This window comes from Myotis myotis, unplaced genomic scaffold (genome assembly GCF_014108235.1).
Source record: "Myotis myotis isolate mMyoMyo1 unplaced genomic scaffold, mMyoMyo1.p scaffold_m19_p_13, whole genome shotgun sequence".
NCBI lineage: Eukaryota > Metazoa > Chordata > Mammalia > Chiroptera > Vespertilionidae > Myotis > Myotis myotis.
In genome coordinates this window covers 52450898-52467974 of record NW_023416317.1, presented here as the reverse complement: position 1 = coordinate 52467974, position 17077 = coordinate 52450898, and the positions used below count along the sequence as shown (strand labels likewise).

The following is a 17077-nucleotide window of genomic DNA, read 5'->3' as shown; positions in this document are numbered from 1 at the left end:
AGGTTCAGTAGTGTTTGCTGCTTCAGGCTTCCCCAGGGGGTCTTGGAACATACCCGCCTTGGGTAAGGGGGCTCATGTGCTAAATCTTCGTCATGAATCTGGCCGTATGGGCGTCTTGTGAGTCCCATAGCAAATCTCCGAGTGTGCAGGTCACCTTGGGGACCCCTGGCACCGATCCCTAATGCTAAAGGTTCCTGCTCTGTGGACAGCTCAGTCCTAATGGCCCTAAGTGGATTGTCTCATTGAACTTCACACAACACTGGGAGGTGGGCAGTGTCATCGTCCTGTTGGCCAGCGCAGACTCTGTAGCTCATACCTTTGTCTCAGCATCTGTGCTTTGTCAGGTGTGTGTACCTTGCAGCCTCTTGTTTCTGTCGTGAAGAGGAGGGTATCAGGGAGGACAATCACTGAGCGCTTCTCCCGTCACCTGTCATTCCAGGTACGAGCACGTCCTCACGGAGCCTGGCCCGGTCCCGGCCTATGCCCTGAAGCTGCTGGTGGCGATGACCGCGCACAGCCCCGCCTTCACCAGGTACGGACCCCAGGTCTTTCTCTCGCTTCGCATCTCCGAGACGCACTTACATGTTCTGCAGATGTTAAAGATGATGAGATTCTGCAAGTCCAACATTTGAGTTGCCAGAGTGGTCATTTTTCACGTTTTATGGTTTGTAATATCTGTCATTTAGGCTGTTTGGGGTCTTGTCATCTTTTTATTCCCTATCGGGGTTGGCATCCTGTGGCATTTTTGATGCTTTAAAATTATAAATTCCTTAAAGAGAAAAAGCTGGCACATGTCCGCTTTAAAATGTCAGCGGTTGCCTCATAGTGCATTGAACGGTTTATTACCTCGCTGCGGTGTTTGCAGACTGTTACTTCCCACCATTGTATGTAGTTGACACGCTTGTGGTAAGTAATGGGAGCTTTTGCCTTTATGGAAGGCCCTGCCACGTGGAATGATGCCACGCTTTTGGAACTAGTTCTAGGGTGATGGCAACAGCTTTCAGGCTCCTGAGAAGTTTGTTAGAAGGCACCCGGTCCACAGAGGAGAAGAGAAGGGAGGTCTCCTTGCTTTCAAGCAAGAAAAGTAGCTGTGGTTGCGTCGGTGATCCAGGAGGGTGCTGGGCTTAGGCCACCTGTCGGCGCGGTGACCGGCAGAGTGGCCAGTCCATCTTCAGCCAAGGCACTCGGGCACAGTCCCAGCCATCTGGTCTGCTCTCCTACCACAGAGAGTCCCGAGCAGTAGTGCGCCCATCGCTGCTGTCACCTGTGCACAAGAAAGGCTGTTTGTAGAGAGAATCCACCCTGGGGGAGTCTGACCCAAATAGCCTTCCCCGGGGCTGTGCCAATGCACGGGGCGCAGCGTCAGGGACTCCCAGGGCTTCCGGGTGCTCTGGCCCTTGGGCCGTCTGCAGTGCTGGGCGGAGGCAGCCCTCAGGCCATTTGCTTCTGCCGTGAGCAGCCTCATTCATTTCCGAAGGGCAGCACACAACAGTACCCTGTTCATTACCCCTGAGCCGCGGGCACACAGATTTCCACCTGGGGAATTCATTTTTTAAATGAGAAAAATGTTCAATTAATATTACAGCCATAGTACACAATTCCATGGAGCAGTTTGAAAGGGCAAGGTAAATTTTGAGTACAAAGATACCCGAAGAATTTTGTTAACTGAAATTAATTACTCCCCGACCTCCACGGCAGGTCTGTTTCTGGATTCCCTGTCTGTCCCGGGGCCTTTCCTCCTGACGCTGGATGTTAATGTGGGAGTGGTCCCGGCTCAGGTTTGAGTGCAGCTCCAGAGGTCAAGAGCAGAGCAGTTTCCAAACTGGTTTATTGATAGTCCTCACAGCAGTGTGCGAGAGGTCCGGTTGTCTTTAAAAAAGTGGTTTATTTTAAAGTCAGGGTTTCAAGGTCTAGTTTACACAGAGTGAAAGTCACTCATTTTAGGAATACAAGTCTGTGCTTCCACAGCCACATACGGTTGTGCAGCCACCGCCACTCTAGAGACGAGTATTTCCGTCATCCCCAAATGTTCCCTCCTGCCCCTTGGGATGCTGGCTTATAAATTCCGTTTGGCTGGATAGGGATATGACCTGGTCAATTTTCGATGTCATGTTAATTTTTAAAATACATTTTTAAAGAGTTAATACATAACACAGTACAAATGTCAGTATTTGAAGGGTATACAGAGAAAAGCAAACTTTCACCTCGAGAGATGGCCACTCTTACCGCCGTGTGTGTGAATTCTCCCGTAGAGATAGATGAGCATGCTGCCTACACCATCTGCACCTCTTCAGACATACATAGCGGCTTTAGTGAGATGTAATTCACACACTTCTGCACCTCTTTCTAAGAGATACTTAGTACTGCACTTTATGAATATCCAGCATTTATTTAGCGAGCCTCCTTTGTGTTCCATTTATGTGTTCCCATCTTTTGGTATTACAAAACAAAGCTGTGAGTAATGCCATAGGTCATTCACCACGTGTGAACATGTATGTGTCTCGTAAATAATGAGAACTGGATTTGCTTCAACAAAGGGAGGATCAAACCACAATCCCCAGACTTGTCTGCACATTAGTTATCTTCTGGGGATCTTCTGAAAAGTGTAAGACTCAGGGCCCAGCCCAGGCCAATTAAATCCAACCTCTAGGGCTGGACACAGGCACCAGGCATGTTGAAGTTCCCCAGGTGATGCAATGTGAAAGCAAGTTTGGGAACCGCTCGTCCGAGCTTCTGTGATTTTGAAAGGCGGTGAATTGCCTCAGTCTCGGAGGTTAGTTCTCCCCACCAGCCGTGTAGGAAAGTGCCCGTTGGTCCAAACCTTTATTCGATTAGTGTCTCTCGTGTCCATCACTGCCGCTCTGATAGATGGAAATGGCCCCTTGCTTTTTAATTTGTAGTTTTTACTGCATTGTGATCAGATCATATTTTTGTTATGTTTCTAATTTTTATTATTATTTGTGGTCAGTTTTTATGAATGTCCTATGTTTAATTGTTTATTTTAACCCAGAGTTAGGCCTAACCTTGAAAAGAGTATCACCCACCCACATTTTGGAAAGTGTGTACAATGGTAACCCATGACAGTTCCCCCAGTGACTTAGGGGCAGGGGTTTTAGGCAAAATGCTTGATTGTAAGTGTATATTAAGAGTGGAATTCCTTTATTGTTATGGGCAAATCGATTTCTAGTACTATAAAAGTAACCATGAACCTTTTGTTATAAATGTAACTCATTTATTGGATTCTTCAGCATTGTGTTCTTTGAAGGATTTTCATCTTAATTTAGCATTAAGAGTTCAGAGTGCCAAGTAACTGTTGGAACATTAAACCATCCTACGTCAAGTGCAGCATTTACTATCTTACCGGGTTTATTCTTATAGGATTCTTAGTGGATAAAGAAGTCTTCAAAAGCGTAGTCATAGTACAGATGAGAATTTACTGTCCCCCTTAAATAAGGAACAAGAGGATCAAATCTGCATTGTACCTTACAGGGATTTTCTTAAAAAACACCATGGCCCTGGTGACTCTAGCCTATTATTGGGTTTAGAGCAGAAAGGTAAATTGCTTACCACATTGGTCCAATTTTACTGTCAGAAGGAATGTGTTAAACTCCCCTGAGCGCTGCCCTTTTCTCTCTGCTTAATTTTACAGTAGGTTGCACCGAACCGTTGCTTGAGGAGAGAACAGTGCCCTGGTAGCTTGTTTCCATTAAGAGGTAATTCGTTTTGGCAAATCTTCCTTAGCAAACAAATTAAATTTTAACTTCTTGAGTTCGTTTGGAGCAAAATATACCTCTCTTCCTGAACTGCAAAAAAAACAAAAATGTTTATGCTCTTATCTAAGAATTATCATTTTAATTGGCTTGAAAAAATGTTGGCGCTGTTTGTTTTATGGCAAGATTCACAAGTGTCTTTTAAAAGAATGAAATTTCAGGGATCTCTTAAATGGAGCCCATGTGAACCCAAGGTGTAACCTTCAATGAAAAATACTGCCCTTACAGACTGCAACCGACTTCTCTCATTGGTTTTGTATTCATTTTTTTGGCCATCCATTCATCCATCCGTCCAACCAACCAACATCTAGCTAATCAGCAAGTACGGAGGGAACAAACCAGGATGAGTGATAATTAAGATAAAGTTCTCACCTTTAAGGTACTTATAGTTTCGTGGAGAAGAGAGACTTATCTATAGACTTTTACGAAACAACTAGGGGCCCAGTGCATGAATTCATGCAGCTTGAAAGGAACTGTGGGCTGCGAGGCTGCGGTGGGCACAGGGGTGTGTCTTGGCCCATCCTCTGCGCTCCTGCCCGGCCCCTCCTGCCGCGGCCCTGGTCCCTTTTCTGCTGACCAGCCCTGCTCCTGCCGCTGCTGCTCCCATGCGCTGATGGCTCGGGCCCCTTTTGCCCTTCAGCAGCAGGGGGAGGTGGAGAAGCCCTCAGGGGCAATCTGGGCCTGCATCCACTGCTCGCACCTGCTGATGGTGCTGAGCATTCGCGGCCGACGCTGGCAGCAGGTGCAAATGCCTGGCAGGACCACGTTGCATGGGAGCAAAGAATTTTCAATAACCACCAGAGGCTTGCCCCGATGACAGCAACTGGCACCCCACCTTGGTCTGGCGCCCCCGCTTACCTGCTCCAACATCCCGCCGCGGCTGACACCTGTCATGTTCCATGTTCTGCTACCGACGCCCATCATGTTCCACGTGCGCCCCCTGGTAGTCGGCGCATGTCATAGTGACCAGTTGTTCGGATGTTCCATCATTCAGTCTATTTGCAGAGTAGGGGTTTATATATATATATATATATAGATGTAATGACTTCCAAGGCACAGTCATGGTCGGAGGTTATGGGAGAAACTAAAAGACCTAACCCAACTAGCTGTATAATCTTGGCCACATTGCTGAACCTCTCTGTACCCAAGTTCCCTCAGCTGGAGAATGGTCTACAGAAAATCCTGTAAAACCATTCCCCCTTTCCCTCAGCCTCCCTTCTTTTCTTCCTTTTCATTCTGAGGAGAGGAAGGAATATTGAAGGAAGAATTCTAGATGAGATAACCCCTTTGACAGAAGATAGAAATGTTTGATGATGCGGATTGAAACCAGAACTCCACACCCTACAAAGTAATGGGAAAAATATTTTCAATAAGAAAAAGAAGGTGGTATTTGTCTGACATTGGATGGCAGTTGTGGGAGCCATCAGAAAACACCCCGGGCACAGGGGGCTTCCATTTGCGTTTTGTTTTCAGTTTACATAGTTTAATAAAATTAGGTTTTGCCACATTCTGATAGGTTCTGGTTGACACTTTGTAGTCCGATAAAAGAAAAAGCCCAAATCACTGGAACTGTCTTCCGTTGCTAAACCAGCCAGTTCGGTGCTCTGTCCTTCAATGAGCTGAGTTTCCACAGGTATTTCCTCTGATGGAATCTCGATGAGTGAAATAGCTTTAATAAAGTGAAATTTTGTTAAAATTAGAATGAATTGATTTCTCCAGAAATAAGTTGCTGCTTCGCCAGGTGGCTGTGGAATTTTAAAAAGCCTCATATGAGAAGCAAGCCAATCTCTGGTCCCTGAGGCTCCCATTGTTATTCCTGGGCCACTGTGATGCGGCTTCCCCATTCATCCTCTCCCCGCACTCGCAGAATCAGATGCAGGGTTTCTCCAGCAGCACCGAGCCTCTGAGCACCCATCCTGACCTTCTCTTTCCTCCTGGATGGACATCGTCCACGGTTACTGTCTTGGCCACTTGTTCAAATTGGGTACATTTCTGCACTTTTCACTAAAGTAGAGTCATTTCAGGGGATAAAGCAAGTGTAAAAGATTTCAAATACTGAGCACATCTTGAGCTCCTTTCATTATCCTGCAAATCAGAAACTTCCTTTGTTTAATTTTTGTTTTTTGTTTTCCCTTCTCTCTGCCTTGATTTAGGATTATAGTGCTGCTGCACACTTGTTCAACACGTATTATTGAGACTTGAATACTGCTTAAGCAGAATTTGGAAATTAAATTAAAATTGTCCCAATTGCTACTCTTGCTGAGGTCTTTGTGCACTTCCACTGAGATTGAGCATAAAATTTTGTTTTACTCTGGGAAGTTTAGCATTTTATTTTATTTTCCAATAGTTTCTTTTCTTGGTTCTACCATTAGCGATTGTTAACTGTCTTTGAAACTCAGTAAAATAGCATCTTTCATCCTAAAAGAAGAGTTTAGACTTGGCTGTACATATATTACCAGAGGACCGGTGCACAGATTTGTGCACCGGTGGGGTCCCTCAGCCTAGCCTGCGCCCTCTCACAATCTGGGACCCTTCAGGGGGTGTTGGACTGACGGTTTCAGCCTGATCCCCACAGGCCAGGCAGGGATCGGGCCGAAACTGGCAGTCCAACATCCCCCGAGGGATGTAGTAGTGCACGAAGCGGCAGGTGGCCGGCGCCCTGCCACTCCCGCTCATTCTGGTCCTGCTGTGCCTGCTGCTGTCGCCTGTGCTTCATAGCGCTGCTGCGGAGGCAGGGGAGGCTCATGCCACTGCAGCTGTGCTTGCCAGCTATGAGTCAGGCATCTGGTGCCTGTTGGTCAGCTGAGCAGCACTCCCTCTGTGGGAGTGCACTGACCACCAGGGGGCAGCCCCTGTGTTCAGTGTCTGCCCCTGGTGGTCAGTGTGCATCATAGCGATCGGTCGTTCGGTCGCTTAGCCTTGTTGTCTGGTACTAGAAATCCAGAGTCTGTAAGTGAATTAGAACAGTGCCGTGTTTTTCTTGTAAAGGATTTTTGGTTTGTGACCCTGTTGAGTTTGCGTTCACTGGACTCTAGGCAGGATGGTTATTTCAACAAGGTGATCTTTTCTCATTGTTTTCTTTTAACACAGATGCGAGTTCATGGTCGCATGACCACTTAGCAGCCATTTCTGGGTCAGGAGTGGATGGTTTCAGATTACTATTTGGGCCTAACATTTTCAAGGAAACCACTTAGAGTTTGTTGTATACCTTTACAAATGGTGGTTCTCCAGTTATGTATTGCAGATTGATGCTAATCTGAGTAGGGATTCAGTAAGACTTTTTGTGTTTTCAAGGCATCCTTAGGTCTGTAGACTTTCCCGTGTCATCTGAAGCAGAGATTGGCCAACTCTGGCCCACTTGGTCAACTAGCTTGCAATCTGGTTTTGTGTGGCCTGCCCAGTAAGAGTGGTGTTTATGTTCTTAAGGAACGTAAACTTACAAACAGACGGATCTGAGACAGAGGCCTTGTTTCTGGCAAAGCCTGAAGTGTTTACTGTCTCTAGCCCTTTTCAGAAAATGTTTCCTGACCCATGACCTAAGGGAATAGAACCTTTTTTCTTTATTCATGTGAAGACAGAATTGTTAGAATTTTTGAGCTGTATGGGACTTTGGAGATCCTGGGTGTTTTAAAATGTAGGCTTTTGAATTATTCAGGTTGGGAGGTCAAAGATCAGGAAACACCTGCCTTTGAAGAGATATTTTACTGTAGACTCCTAGATCCCAGGAGGAGGGGGCATACCATGCCCCAGGGAGCCCAGGGAGGAAGCCCCAGGGGCGGGCAGGAGGCAGAGGAAGTGAGAGGAAATGCGCAAGAGCCTTTATTGTAGTTTACAAATGAAGGAGTGGATGCGTGGTAAGCTGGTTGAGTAATTTCTCTGGGCTCTGGAGGACATGGGCTGGTCCCTAGCCTGGGGGTGGTCAGGGCAAGGAATAGTGACCCGGAGTGTAAAGCAGGTGGTTGGGGGGGGATGGAGCGGGGGAAGATGCATTCCTTCTGGAGTTATTAATACAGAACGGAAGGGTGTGATCAGTACCCTGGACCCTGTCTCCATTTTAAACTCGAAGACATGAAGGTCCTCAAGGGAATTTGTGCTCCAAACCCCAGGGTCAGTTCAAAGCAACAAGACTTGGGATCCAGACCTCCTTCTGGTGCCTTGTGCTTTGCCCCTCCCTGCACAGCCACCTTTTTAAGGGAACTCGGCTGGTATCACAGTACACTTTGAAGCTGAACTGTTTTAAGTGTCATGGTGTTGCGTCTACTTCTGGGAGTGGTCCCGTTCCTCCACACAGTCATCTTCAGCCTCGTGGCTCCGATAGCAGCCAGCCATAATTCTCCGTGGCTTCCCTCTGCTCCCGTCGTTAGGGTCTGACACCTGTTCCTCTTATTGTCATCACGTGGCAGCTCCTGGTACAGTTCTGATCAGAAGGACAATCCAGGTTCCCGGTTCAGTTCAACCTCTTCCTTCCCTCGTCCTCCTAGGTTTTGAACCCTCCTCTGCTCACGATGTAAGTGACCCTCACGGGGCAGAAATCCCTGCTCATTGTGCCGACCAGGGCAGAGCTCATCATCGTGACTCCGACAGTTATCCGGCTACGTGCTTGCAGAAGCACTCCCGGAGCGAGTGTTAAATTAACTTTCCCATCCTACCCCCAGATTCTGTCCCTGATAGAGTTATGGAAGGGCACCAACCTAAGACCTTAGGAGTTTGATCCAAGGCATTCCATTTTTCTTAACCTTATTTGTGATTGTTTGAATCTGTTGTTGACCTTTATCTTGTTTACGGTGATAGACATTTCCCCTGAAGTCAGGGTGACCTGGTAGACGTTTCATTGCCTGTCCTTACTCTCCGGGCGTCAGGTGGGTTTGCTGAGACCGTTCATCTCTCTCATTAGAAAGAAGTTAATCTTTTGAATCCGTATTCCCACGCCGGCCCTGTGTGCTGGAGGCGGGTCAGTCTAGTTTTCCTCCTGTGACCTGCGTGGACTTAGCGACAGCTTTCCTCAGGGAGTGGCGCCAGGCCTGGCAGAGACGTCCCTTTGTCAGTGGAGCCACTCACTACACGTCGTGTTGGAAACCAGCGCTTATTTGAATCTTTGCACCGAGCGGCCCTGGTATTTCGGGGGCTGCAGTCAGCAGCAGCTCACAGCTCCTCCCTTCTGTGTTTAAAAGGCGCTCGGAGCTCATTGTTTTAACGGGACGCTACCTTCCCTTCCCCCGAACGTGTTTCTTGCCCACAAGAAAAGGCGTCTGCTGCTTTTCTCTTCTCAGAGTCAGTTTCCACCGTGGAATCCTGGAACTTGAGAGCACATCAGATCGGATAGTTTTCTACCTGCAAGAAAAGTTAATATGATTCACTCCCTCAGCGAGTCACTCCACTAGTCGTTCCGTTCACCCTGGTGTGCAGACAGACAGGGGCCCGGTTTTCAGGAGCTGATGATGGCACGGGGGATAGACAGTGCGCCAGCAAACCGCTGAGAAACCGCAGTTCCAGCCAGCGAGGAGCGCCCCAGAGGACAGAGCAGCTGAGTGAGCGAGCGGAGGGTGAGGGGCCGGGTCAGCTGCTTCGGAGAGGCTGGCCGGAGCTTCTCAGGGAAGGGCACACCCAAGGGTGACGTGGGGGAGTTGGCTGCCTGTGTCAGTGCAGCTTCCTTATTAGAGGACCAGGCCGCTGGCTTCCAGGGACGTTCAGAGGCAGGGGATGATGGCAGTGCCACATGCTGCTGAGGGTGTCGGGAAGGGGAGGACGGAGAATGAACCATTACAGTCGGCGGGAGAGCTTGGGTAGGGGTTCTTTCCCCTGCCACGTGGCGGCAGAAGCCTCTGGGAGTTCATTGGGGGATGAAATGGTGAGGTGGACACGGGGAAGATCGATAATTCCAGGGAGAGTTTGCTATAAAGAGCAGCTGAAAAATAGGGGGACAACGGGTCAGAGGAGTGTTTTTTTGCTTGTTTATGGGATGAGGGCTATTTTAGTGACGTTTCGTCGATGAGAATGATTTAGCACAGAGGCTGGTGGGCCAAATCTCGACCACCTGTTTTGGTAAATAAAATATTACCGGAGCACGGCCGCACTGATTCGTTCATTTATCTTCTGCGGCTGCTTTTGTGTTCACACGATTGAGCGGTTTTGAAAGAGACCATGTGGCCTGCAAAGCCAGATGTATTTACTTCTGGCAGGCTACTGGAAAAGCTTCCCCGACCCTTGACCTTGCAGGATGGGTAACTGATGGAGAAAAGGGGATGTCCGCACCCCCTGGTGATTCCCTCCTGCAATATTCCCCCAGGGGAAGTGTAAGAGCGCACTGCCATGCGGAGGGAGGGCCATTGAGCTGGGGAGTTGGGATGCTTGAAAGTGAGATTTGGGAAGTGGTGGTGCAGTTAGTCACAAAGCTATCTACAAACTGGGCACCTGAGGGTGGGGTGAGAAAAGACTTTGAAAGTGATAAGGCAATGAATTAAATTCTTACTTGGGTAATTGGAAATTACCTATTTTTATAATATTTATACAAACAATAGTGACCTGGTGCATGGATTTGTGCACATTGAAAGGAAATTAATTAGAAAGTGGCCAGCAGGGCGGGACTGGGTGAGAGGGGCCGGACATGCCCTGGAGCCAACCTCCCTCGGCCTCTCCCCTGCCTCCCGCACCTTGGATGGCACCATGGCTTGAAAAGCATCTGCGGAGTGAGCCTAGTGACCTAGTCCCTCCGGCAGGTGGGGTCCCGTGGCCTGACCTGTGGGGATCAGGCTGTGCGAGAGGGCATTCTGCAAAGTTGCTATCGTACAGGGTGTGGAACGCAAACCCAAGTGTATGGTAAACCAGATACACTTGCCAGCAACAACATAACCCACGGCCAAAGGTGGAATGGCGCGGCTCTGCGAGGAATCGGGCTCCCTCCTCTCTGGTTTCGGGGTGCGTCACCCGAGAACCACTGCTGCCAAGTCACTATGGCAGCTCCTGTGTTGAGCGTCTGCCCTGGTGGTCAGTGCATGTCATAGCGGCCGGTCGGATGGTGGGAAGGACACTTAGCATATTAGCCTTTCATATATATAGATAGGTAGGTACTAGCACTATACTAATGCTTTGTTATTTCCATATTTCTATTTGGAGCTTGTCATTCATTACTGTCCTTTGTTTCCTATTTTAAGATAATAGATAGTAAAAATTGTTAAGTATTGTGATTATCGTGGTTATTGTTTTAACAAGTTCCTCTTTTTACAGTTGCCTTTTAAAAAATGATTAAGACATTCTCCTGTGGAAAATGTTACATTTTCCCTAATAAATCATTTAAGTATGTTCAGAATTATGATTTATGTTTAGCTCTTTGGGACAGAGGGACTCACTTGTTTGGATCCCCCAGTTCTCTCTGGAACCCTCTGCGAGGTGGGTTCTAGCCTGGTCCTCCAGGCTTCAGGGGCGGGGTTTTATGAGTTAGGGTTGTATATATCATTGGCACATTCCTATGTGTTCTGTTTGGACTCCTGCTTAAAGTGGGTGTCATCCAGTTCCTTGCTACCTGTGTACCTAGAATGGTGGTGGAATCTCAGGTCTTCCATGCCGCTGCCATACTTTACCAGCTGCTCATTACTTGCTGAGACCTGTACTTTGACACATCGTTTGGGCCTGTGACTCTGCGTGTCTTCCCCAGTGAAGCTTGCCAGAGCCCTGGAGGGGTGGGCCGTGGATGCGACCCACAGGTCTCTGGCCATATCCTCTTCACGCTTCACAGTCAAGAGCCCCAAGCTTCCCAGGCCACTAGACAGAGCTAGAGACTGTTCTACAAAGCCTGTGGCCATTGTGGAGGTGGCGTGATAGCGTTGTTAAACCAGCAGTGCTCAAGTCCCATAGTGATTTTACTGCAGGAGGTGTAGCCTGGGCTATCAGGATGGGAATTCAAGGTCAAGGTTTCAATTCCTGACCATTTAAACATTGGGCATTAGAGCCAGCAAAGCCATCAGCTCATGGCATCCTAACCGTAGACATAATAATTAAAGTCTCTTGATTTGATCTGTACCTTCTAAAGTCTGAAAGAATCAATCCCTCGATAATATTTGGCAAGTTTTAGCATCACAGTTCCGTTGCAATGTTTGCACTTTCTTTTGGTGGTTTACCACCATTTTAGAATCAGCAATGTGCTGCAGACGTTTGCTGCTGTTTATCTATTCTTGATAAAGTCGTGCATTGCCTGTAAACAGTTTGCATACACCTGTCACTGTCAGTCAACTCTGGAACAAGTGAAGCCCAACAGAATGGAGTGTAACATGTGGCCTAAGGCACAGACTCCCCGTTCGTTTCTCACATCTCCCCAAGTCCTCCATTTCAATGTCAAGTCCTCTGATTTTATGTGAAGACAGCTATTGGTCAGACTATATTGCAGTGTTTGCTATACAGACAGGGCCTTTGTCGAATAATTAAAGAGCACGAGAGCTGTCAGACTAAACAGTGGTCTGAGTTTCAAATGTTCTGTGACTTCCTGGGCACACCATTACCATCTCCAACATGTGTTATCACTTAGCGGTCTCTGCCATCACGTGTTACAGAGGGAAGAAACCCAGGCAGGGAAGTGGGCCAGCCAGGGTTCTTCAGTGAGGTTATGCTCCGAGACACCTTGCACCCTCAGAATGCACCATCACGTGCTTGTCTGCCTTCTGCGTGGAGTCACAAATAGAGCACAAGCCAGCTGTTTGCAAAGCACACACCGTGGTCAGCTTTGGGGGACAGACTTCTTCAAGTATCCTGAAGTAGGATAGGCCCAAAGGGAGCAGGGACAAAGGAATGAAAAGGCCATTTCTCACGATAAACACGAAAAAGCATCACCTTTATTAGTAATACAAGAAAGTTCCATTAAAATAATACAAGTATCAAAGGAAAGTTAAAACACTGTTTTAATAGAATCGATTGGGGTCACATTGGTTAACAGCATTCCATACATTTTGGGGTGCAGCTTTAAATACCGCATCGGCAGACCTCATTGTGTGCTCACCACCCGGAGCCTAGTGTCCGGTCACCACATGGCTCAGGTTTTGAATCGCACTTGCTGAGAGCCCAGGGGAACGTGCACTTTCATAAATTAGTACATCTTTGGTGACACGCGGGCTCTCAGTATGTAGTTAACCTCAAATATTCGCTGATTCTACTTCTTTGAATATATCCTAAGACGATAGTAAAAGATACGCACAAATACTCACGTACAAGAATGTTCATTAAGACATTGAAAACACAGTAATAGTAAAGACAGCTAGAGTGTGTCTTCACGGAGGGCTTTCTGTGGCCGCAGAGTGCAGGCTGCTTCCCCTTCACAGCCTGATGTCCCCGCCTCACCATCGCGGAGGGAAGCAGGCGGTGCTGTTGCGTCTGAAGGAAGCACGGAGCTAGGACCAGTGACGAGTTGAGCGTGTTAGGAGTGCGATCCTTTCACCACTACGTTCGTTTGCTTTCTAAGGAACTAATGAAAAATGGAGAACAAGGGTCCATCAAGAGGACTAGTTAAAAACATTGTAGGCTAGAAAAATATGCCAGTGTAAGGGCTCATATTTGAGATGACTATGCAATGACACAGGAAAGGTTTTTAATAAACCCAACGTCTGTGTTATGATCTGAACTTTTCCTCCCACCCCCTCTCCTGACACTGTGTCTTTAACAGGCTCTGAAATTAGGCAGATTCCAGTTCTAATCCCAGATCCATCCTGGGTTTAGTGAGTGACGCCGCGTGCTAACCTCCCCAGAGTAAGCTTTGGGAAATGGACTTCACCTTGAAGGGTCATTAGACAGCAAATGACCCTTGAAGGGCAAGGCTGTCCGAGTGACATGGAGGACATGCACAAATGGTGGCTAAAGATGAGAGTGACCTATATGAATAGAGAAAAATAATGAGAGTGAATAGGAAAAAAAGACAAGTAAATATTACGTCAAAACTTAATGATTTTCTTATGGTATTTTCCCTTGTAATGCTTTTCCATTTTTTCAAACATAACACTCTATAAAATATATTTTATGCTTCGGTATTTCTACATTTTATATAAATTATTTTATGTAAGTAGTTATAGAAAGTCATTATGATTTTTAATAATTATTTTCTATAATTAGGAAGACATCAGTTCATTAAGTACACACACACAGCCTGGTGGGGTTTTTTTTTATTATTATTAATATATTTTTATTTCTTTCAGAGAGAAAGGGAGAGGGAGAGACAGACAGACACATCAATGATGAGAGAATCATTGATCGGCTGCCTGCTGCATGCCCCCTCCTGGGGATCAAGGCTGCAACCTGGGCATGTGCCCCGACTGGGAATCGAAGCTGTGACTTCCTGTCCATAGATCGACGCTCAACCACTGAGCCACGCCGTTCGGGCAGGCTGGTGGTTCTTACCAGACATTAACATTAGTGACAATCCACAACCCACTGGCTAACAAGAGTGTGGGTGCCATGCAGGAACAGTTCCCCGAAAGCCCTTGACAGCCAGGCCTTTCAGATACCTTGTAGCCTGTGGAGGTAGGAGAGGGCAGGGACGTGTGTAAATGAGCAGCCCAGCTCTTCTGTCTCACCTGCCGCACTTTCTGTGTTAGGAGCGTTTTGTGGCCTCGGTTCATGCATCACCACAGGCCTGGCTGGGCATCTGTCGAGGAAATGGGTAGAAAAGCATTTTGCAAAGTTGCTAATGTAACATGCAATTCTTTTATTTCCATCTAAAATCTCCTTTCTGCGGGAAAAATACTTGCTTTTCACTCAACCATAGTTTCTCTTACTGAAATATCTTGTTCATGCTACTTTAGGCAAGGGGAGGCTTTCATACATCGGGGGTGCATTCTGGAGTAGCCTCATTTTCTAACTTAATTCTAAGACCTCATCTTTACAACTTGGATTATTTTTGTATATGTTTTTTGCTCACTGGGGTGTAAACTTCCTCAGGGAAGAAGTATAACGCCTGCCCATAGGGAGGATTCTATAGTTCTTTGTAAAATAACCAGATCTAACAATTCTATGTGCTAACGCTGCTAAAACTCTCAACCCTGCCTCCCTCCTTGTTTGTGTGAAAAATAATTTTTGTATCTGTGTACCTTTACTGGGGAAACTTCTGCATTTCTCTGCAAGGCAATTAGCCAACATTGCAGGCAAGGGCAGACATTTCAAAGAGAAATGTTACCGATATCATTGCTTTCAGGGCAGACGTAATATCATGCTATAGCGAAGCATTATGAAACCATTTCTGTGTGAAGCTGATTCACTGAACCAATAATTTGAAATTCAGCTGATGTGAGAGATTTTTTTATTTAAAAATGACTGTTGGTCTACCAGACTGGCAAATTATGTAAGTCACAAGAAATGGAAGCGCTTTGTTTTCTACCCAGCGCTCCGTTAGGGACAAATACAAACTCTAAATCCCCTAAGCAGCGTTTTGGGGAAATCTTTTTATAAGTCCAGCATCTATTTTGGGTTTCTACATAGTTGCCCAGAGGCAGCTAATTTAAAGAAGCTAATATGAGTTGTTTTTTTAAAAAGGAGGGGGTGTCCCTGGCCAGGTGCCTCGGTTAGTTGGAGTATAGTCCCATGCACCAAAAGGTTGCGGGTTTGATTCCCTGTCAGGGCATAAGCCTAGGTTGCCGGGTCCATCCCCCGTCAGGGTGTCTCTCTCTCTCTGTCTCCCTCCCCCGCTTCCCTTTCCTCTCCCTCTCCCTTCCTTCCTCTCTCCCTCAAATCAATAAACATACCCTCCTGCGAGGATTTTTTAAAAAGGAGGTGGGATACGATGGAATTGGGGTGGAGGAAAAGTTCAGGCTTGTGGTGGCAGAATTCCAAGATGGCCTTTAAGATCCACACACCTTCTCCCCGATACCCAGTCAATAATCATTTAGTGCAGCTGTGAAGGGTTATTGGAGATGTACTGAAGAGAAAAAGCCCCCCACATGCACACCGAACCAAACCAAACCAAACCACAACAAAATAACCCACGTGGTGAAGTAGTCCCAGGAAATACGTTTGAGAAGACTGTATTTCAGTGTCCTCTTCTGGAGCCACTGGGACAGAGTGCGAAGGTGGCTAAATAAAGGAAGAAGAGTGTGCTGTGTTGCAGGTGATACCCTCACAGTCCTTTTAAGATTAGGGAACATTCTAAGACCCCTATTTTGTTTGTTTCGGGTTAAAAAAATTTTCAGGTACATCTCTCTACTTCCCGCCCTCCAGGCTTTTCATAAACCACAGACATTTCATTCTTTTCGAACTTAGGCTGTAACAGGCTCATCCTGCTGATTTAAACACATGGTGGCCGACGCAACACAGCCCTAAAGTAAGATAGCGTTTGCGTCGTGCTTCTCCAGGCCGCGGTGACGATGGAAGACTTGCTGCCCGGGTCACTCCTGGAGAGTCGGCCACGCCAGCTTTCTCTGGAGGCGAGCCTGGTCCTCCCTGTCTGCAGAGGCCTGACCCCGAGCGGCCCCAGCGTCCAGTCAGGGGAGGGGAGAGCTGAGCTTGAGCGCTGCAGGCAGGAGCCACTCGCTGGGAGGAGCGAAAGGCTTCCAGTAAGGAGACCGAGTTTTAAAAATCAAATGTTCAGAACGTAGTGAAGGCAAATGACTTGTTTCCACAGCAATCTGCAGTGTGTGCATTTCAGATGTTTAATCTATAACTCGTGGTTTAAAAAAAAAAGCATTTTACATCACTACCCAGTGTACCTAGAGGGTGGGGCAAAAGTAGGTTTACAGTTGTGAATATACAAAACAGAGTTTATCCTTGTGTTGTTATTTCTTATTGTATTATTTTCCTTACAGACAACTGTAACCCTACTTTTGCCCCACCCTGTATGTGTACCCAGAACTGAAACAAAAATATCAACGCAACACCCTTGGGTATGCTCTGTTTTATTATTTTTTATTAAGAAGATGCCAGTCAATACCCAGTAGGCTCATCTCTGCTAACGTCTCACCATCTGGACAAATGTGCCTTATATAATGGCCCGTGTTTACAGCCGCTCTCGGTCAGTCCTTGCTTTAGCGTTCTTTCGGAATTACATTTGGGGTTGGTCCATGAATCACAGAAAATGTCATAGAAATTTTAATGAAAAGTAGCTTTATTCAGCGTGGGTTTCCTTTTTATTTACCAGATGTGGCCCTAAGTGATTTGCCCCTTAGTCAAATCTAAGAGCAAAGTTGTTATGGTTGCTTGTTTTCAGAAGAATGTACGGGCTGGAGTGTTAGGATTTAGTTAAAAGGGATTTCGGAGGTGGCTCGGGTCAGCTTGCTCATCCTGCGGAGATCCGAAGAAGTATGCGTTATAATTTTAAAGAATGAAATGAGGTTGTTGATTAA

General features: G+C 46.8%; 1 protein-coding gene across 3 annotated transcripts in view; it reads left to right on the top strand.

The window, feature by feature from the left end:
- The window catches only part of ULK4 (unc-51 like kinase 4), a 251976-nt gene that overhangs the window by 97880 nt on the left and 137019 nt on the right, over nucleotides 1-17077 (top strand). For all 3 annotated transcript variants that reach the window (XM_036333255.1, XM_036333256.1, XM_036333257.1), the window contains one exon: nucleotides 440-532. In XM_036333255.1, the coding sequence (XP_036189148.1) occupies nucleotides 440-532 (93 nt within the window). The remainder of the gene's footprint in view (nucleotides 1-439; nucleotides 533-17077) is intronic.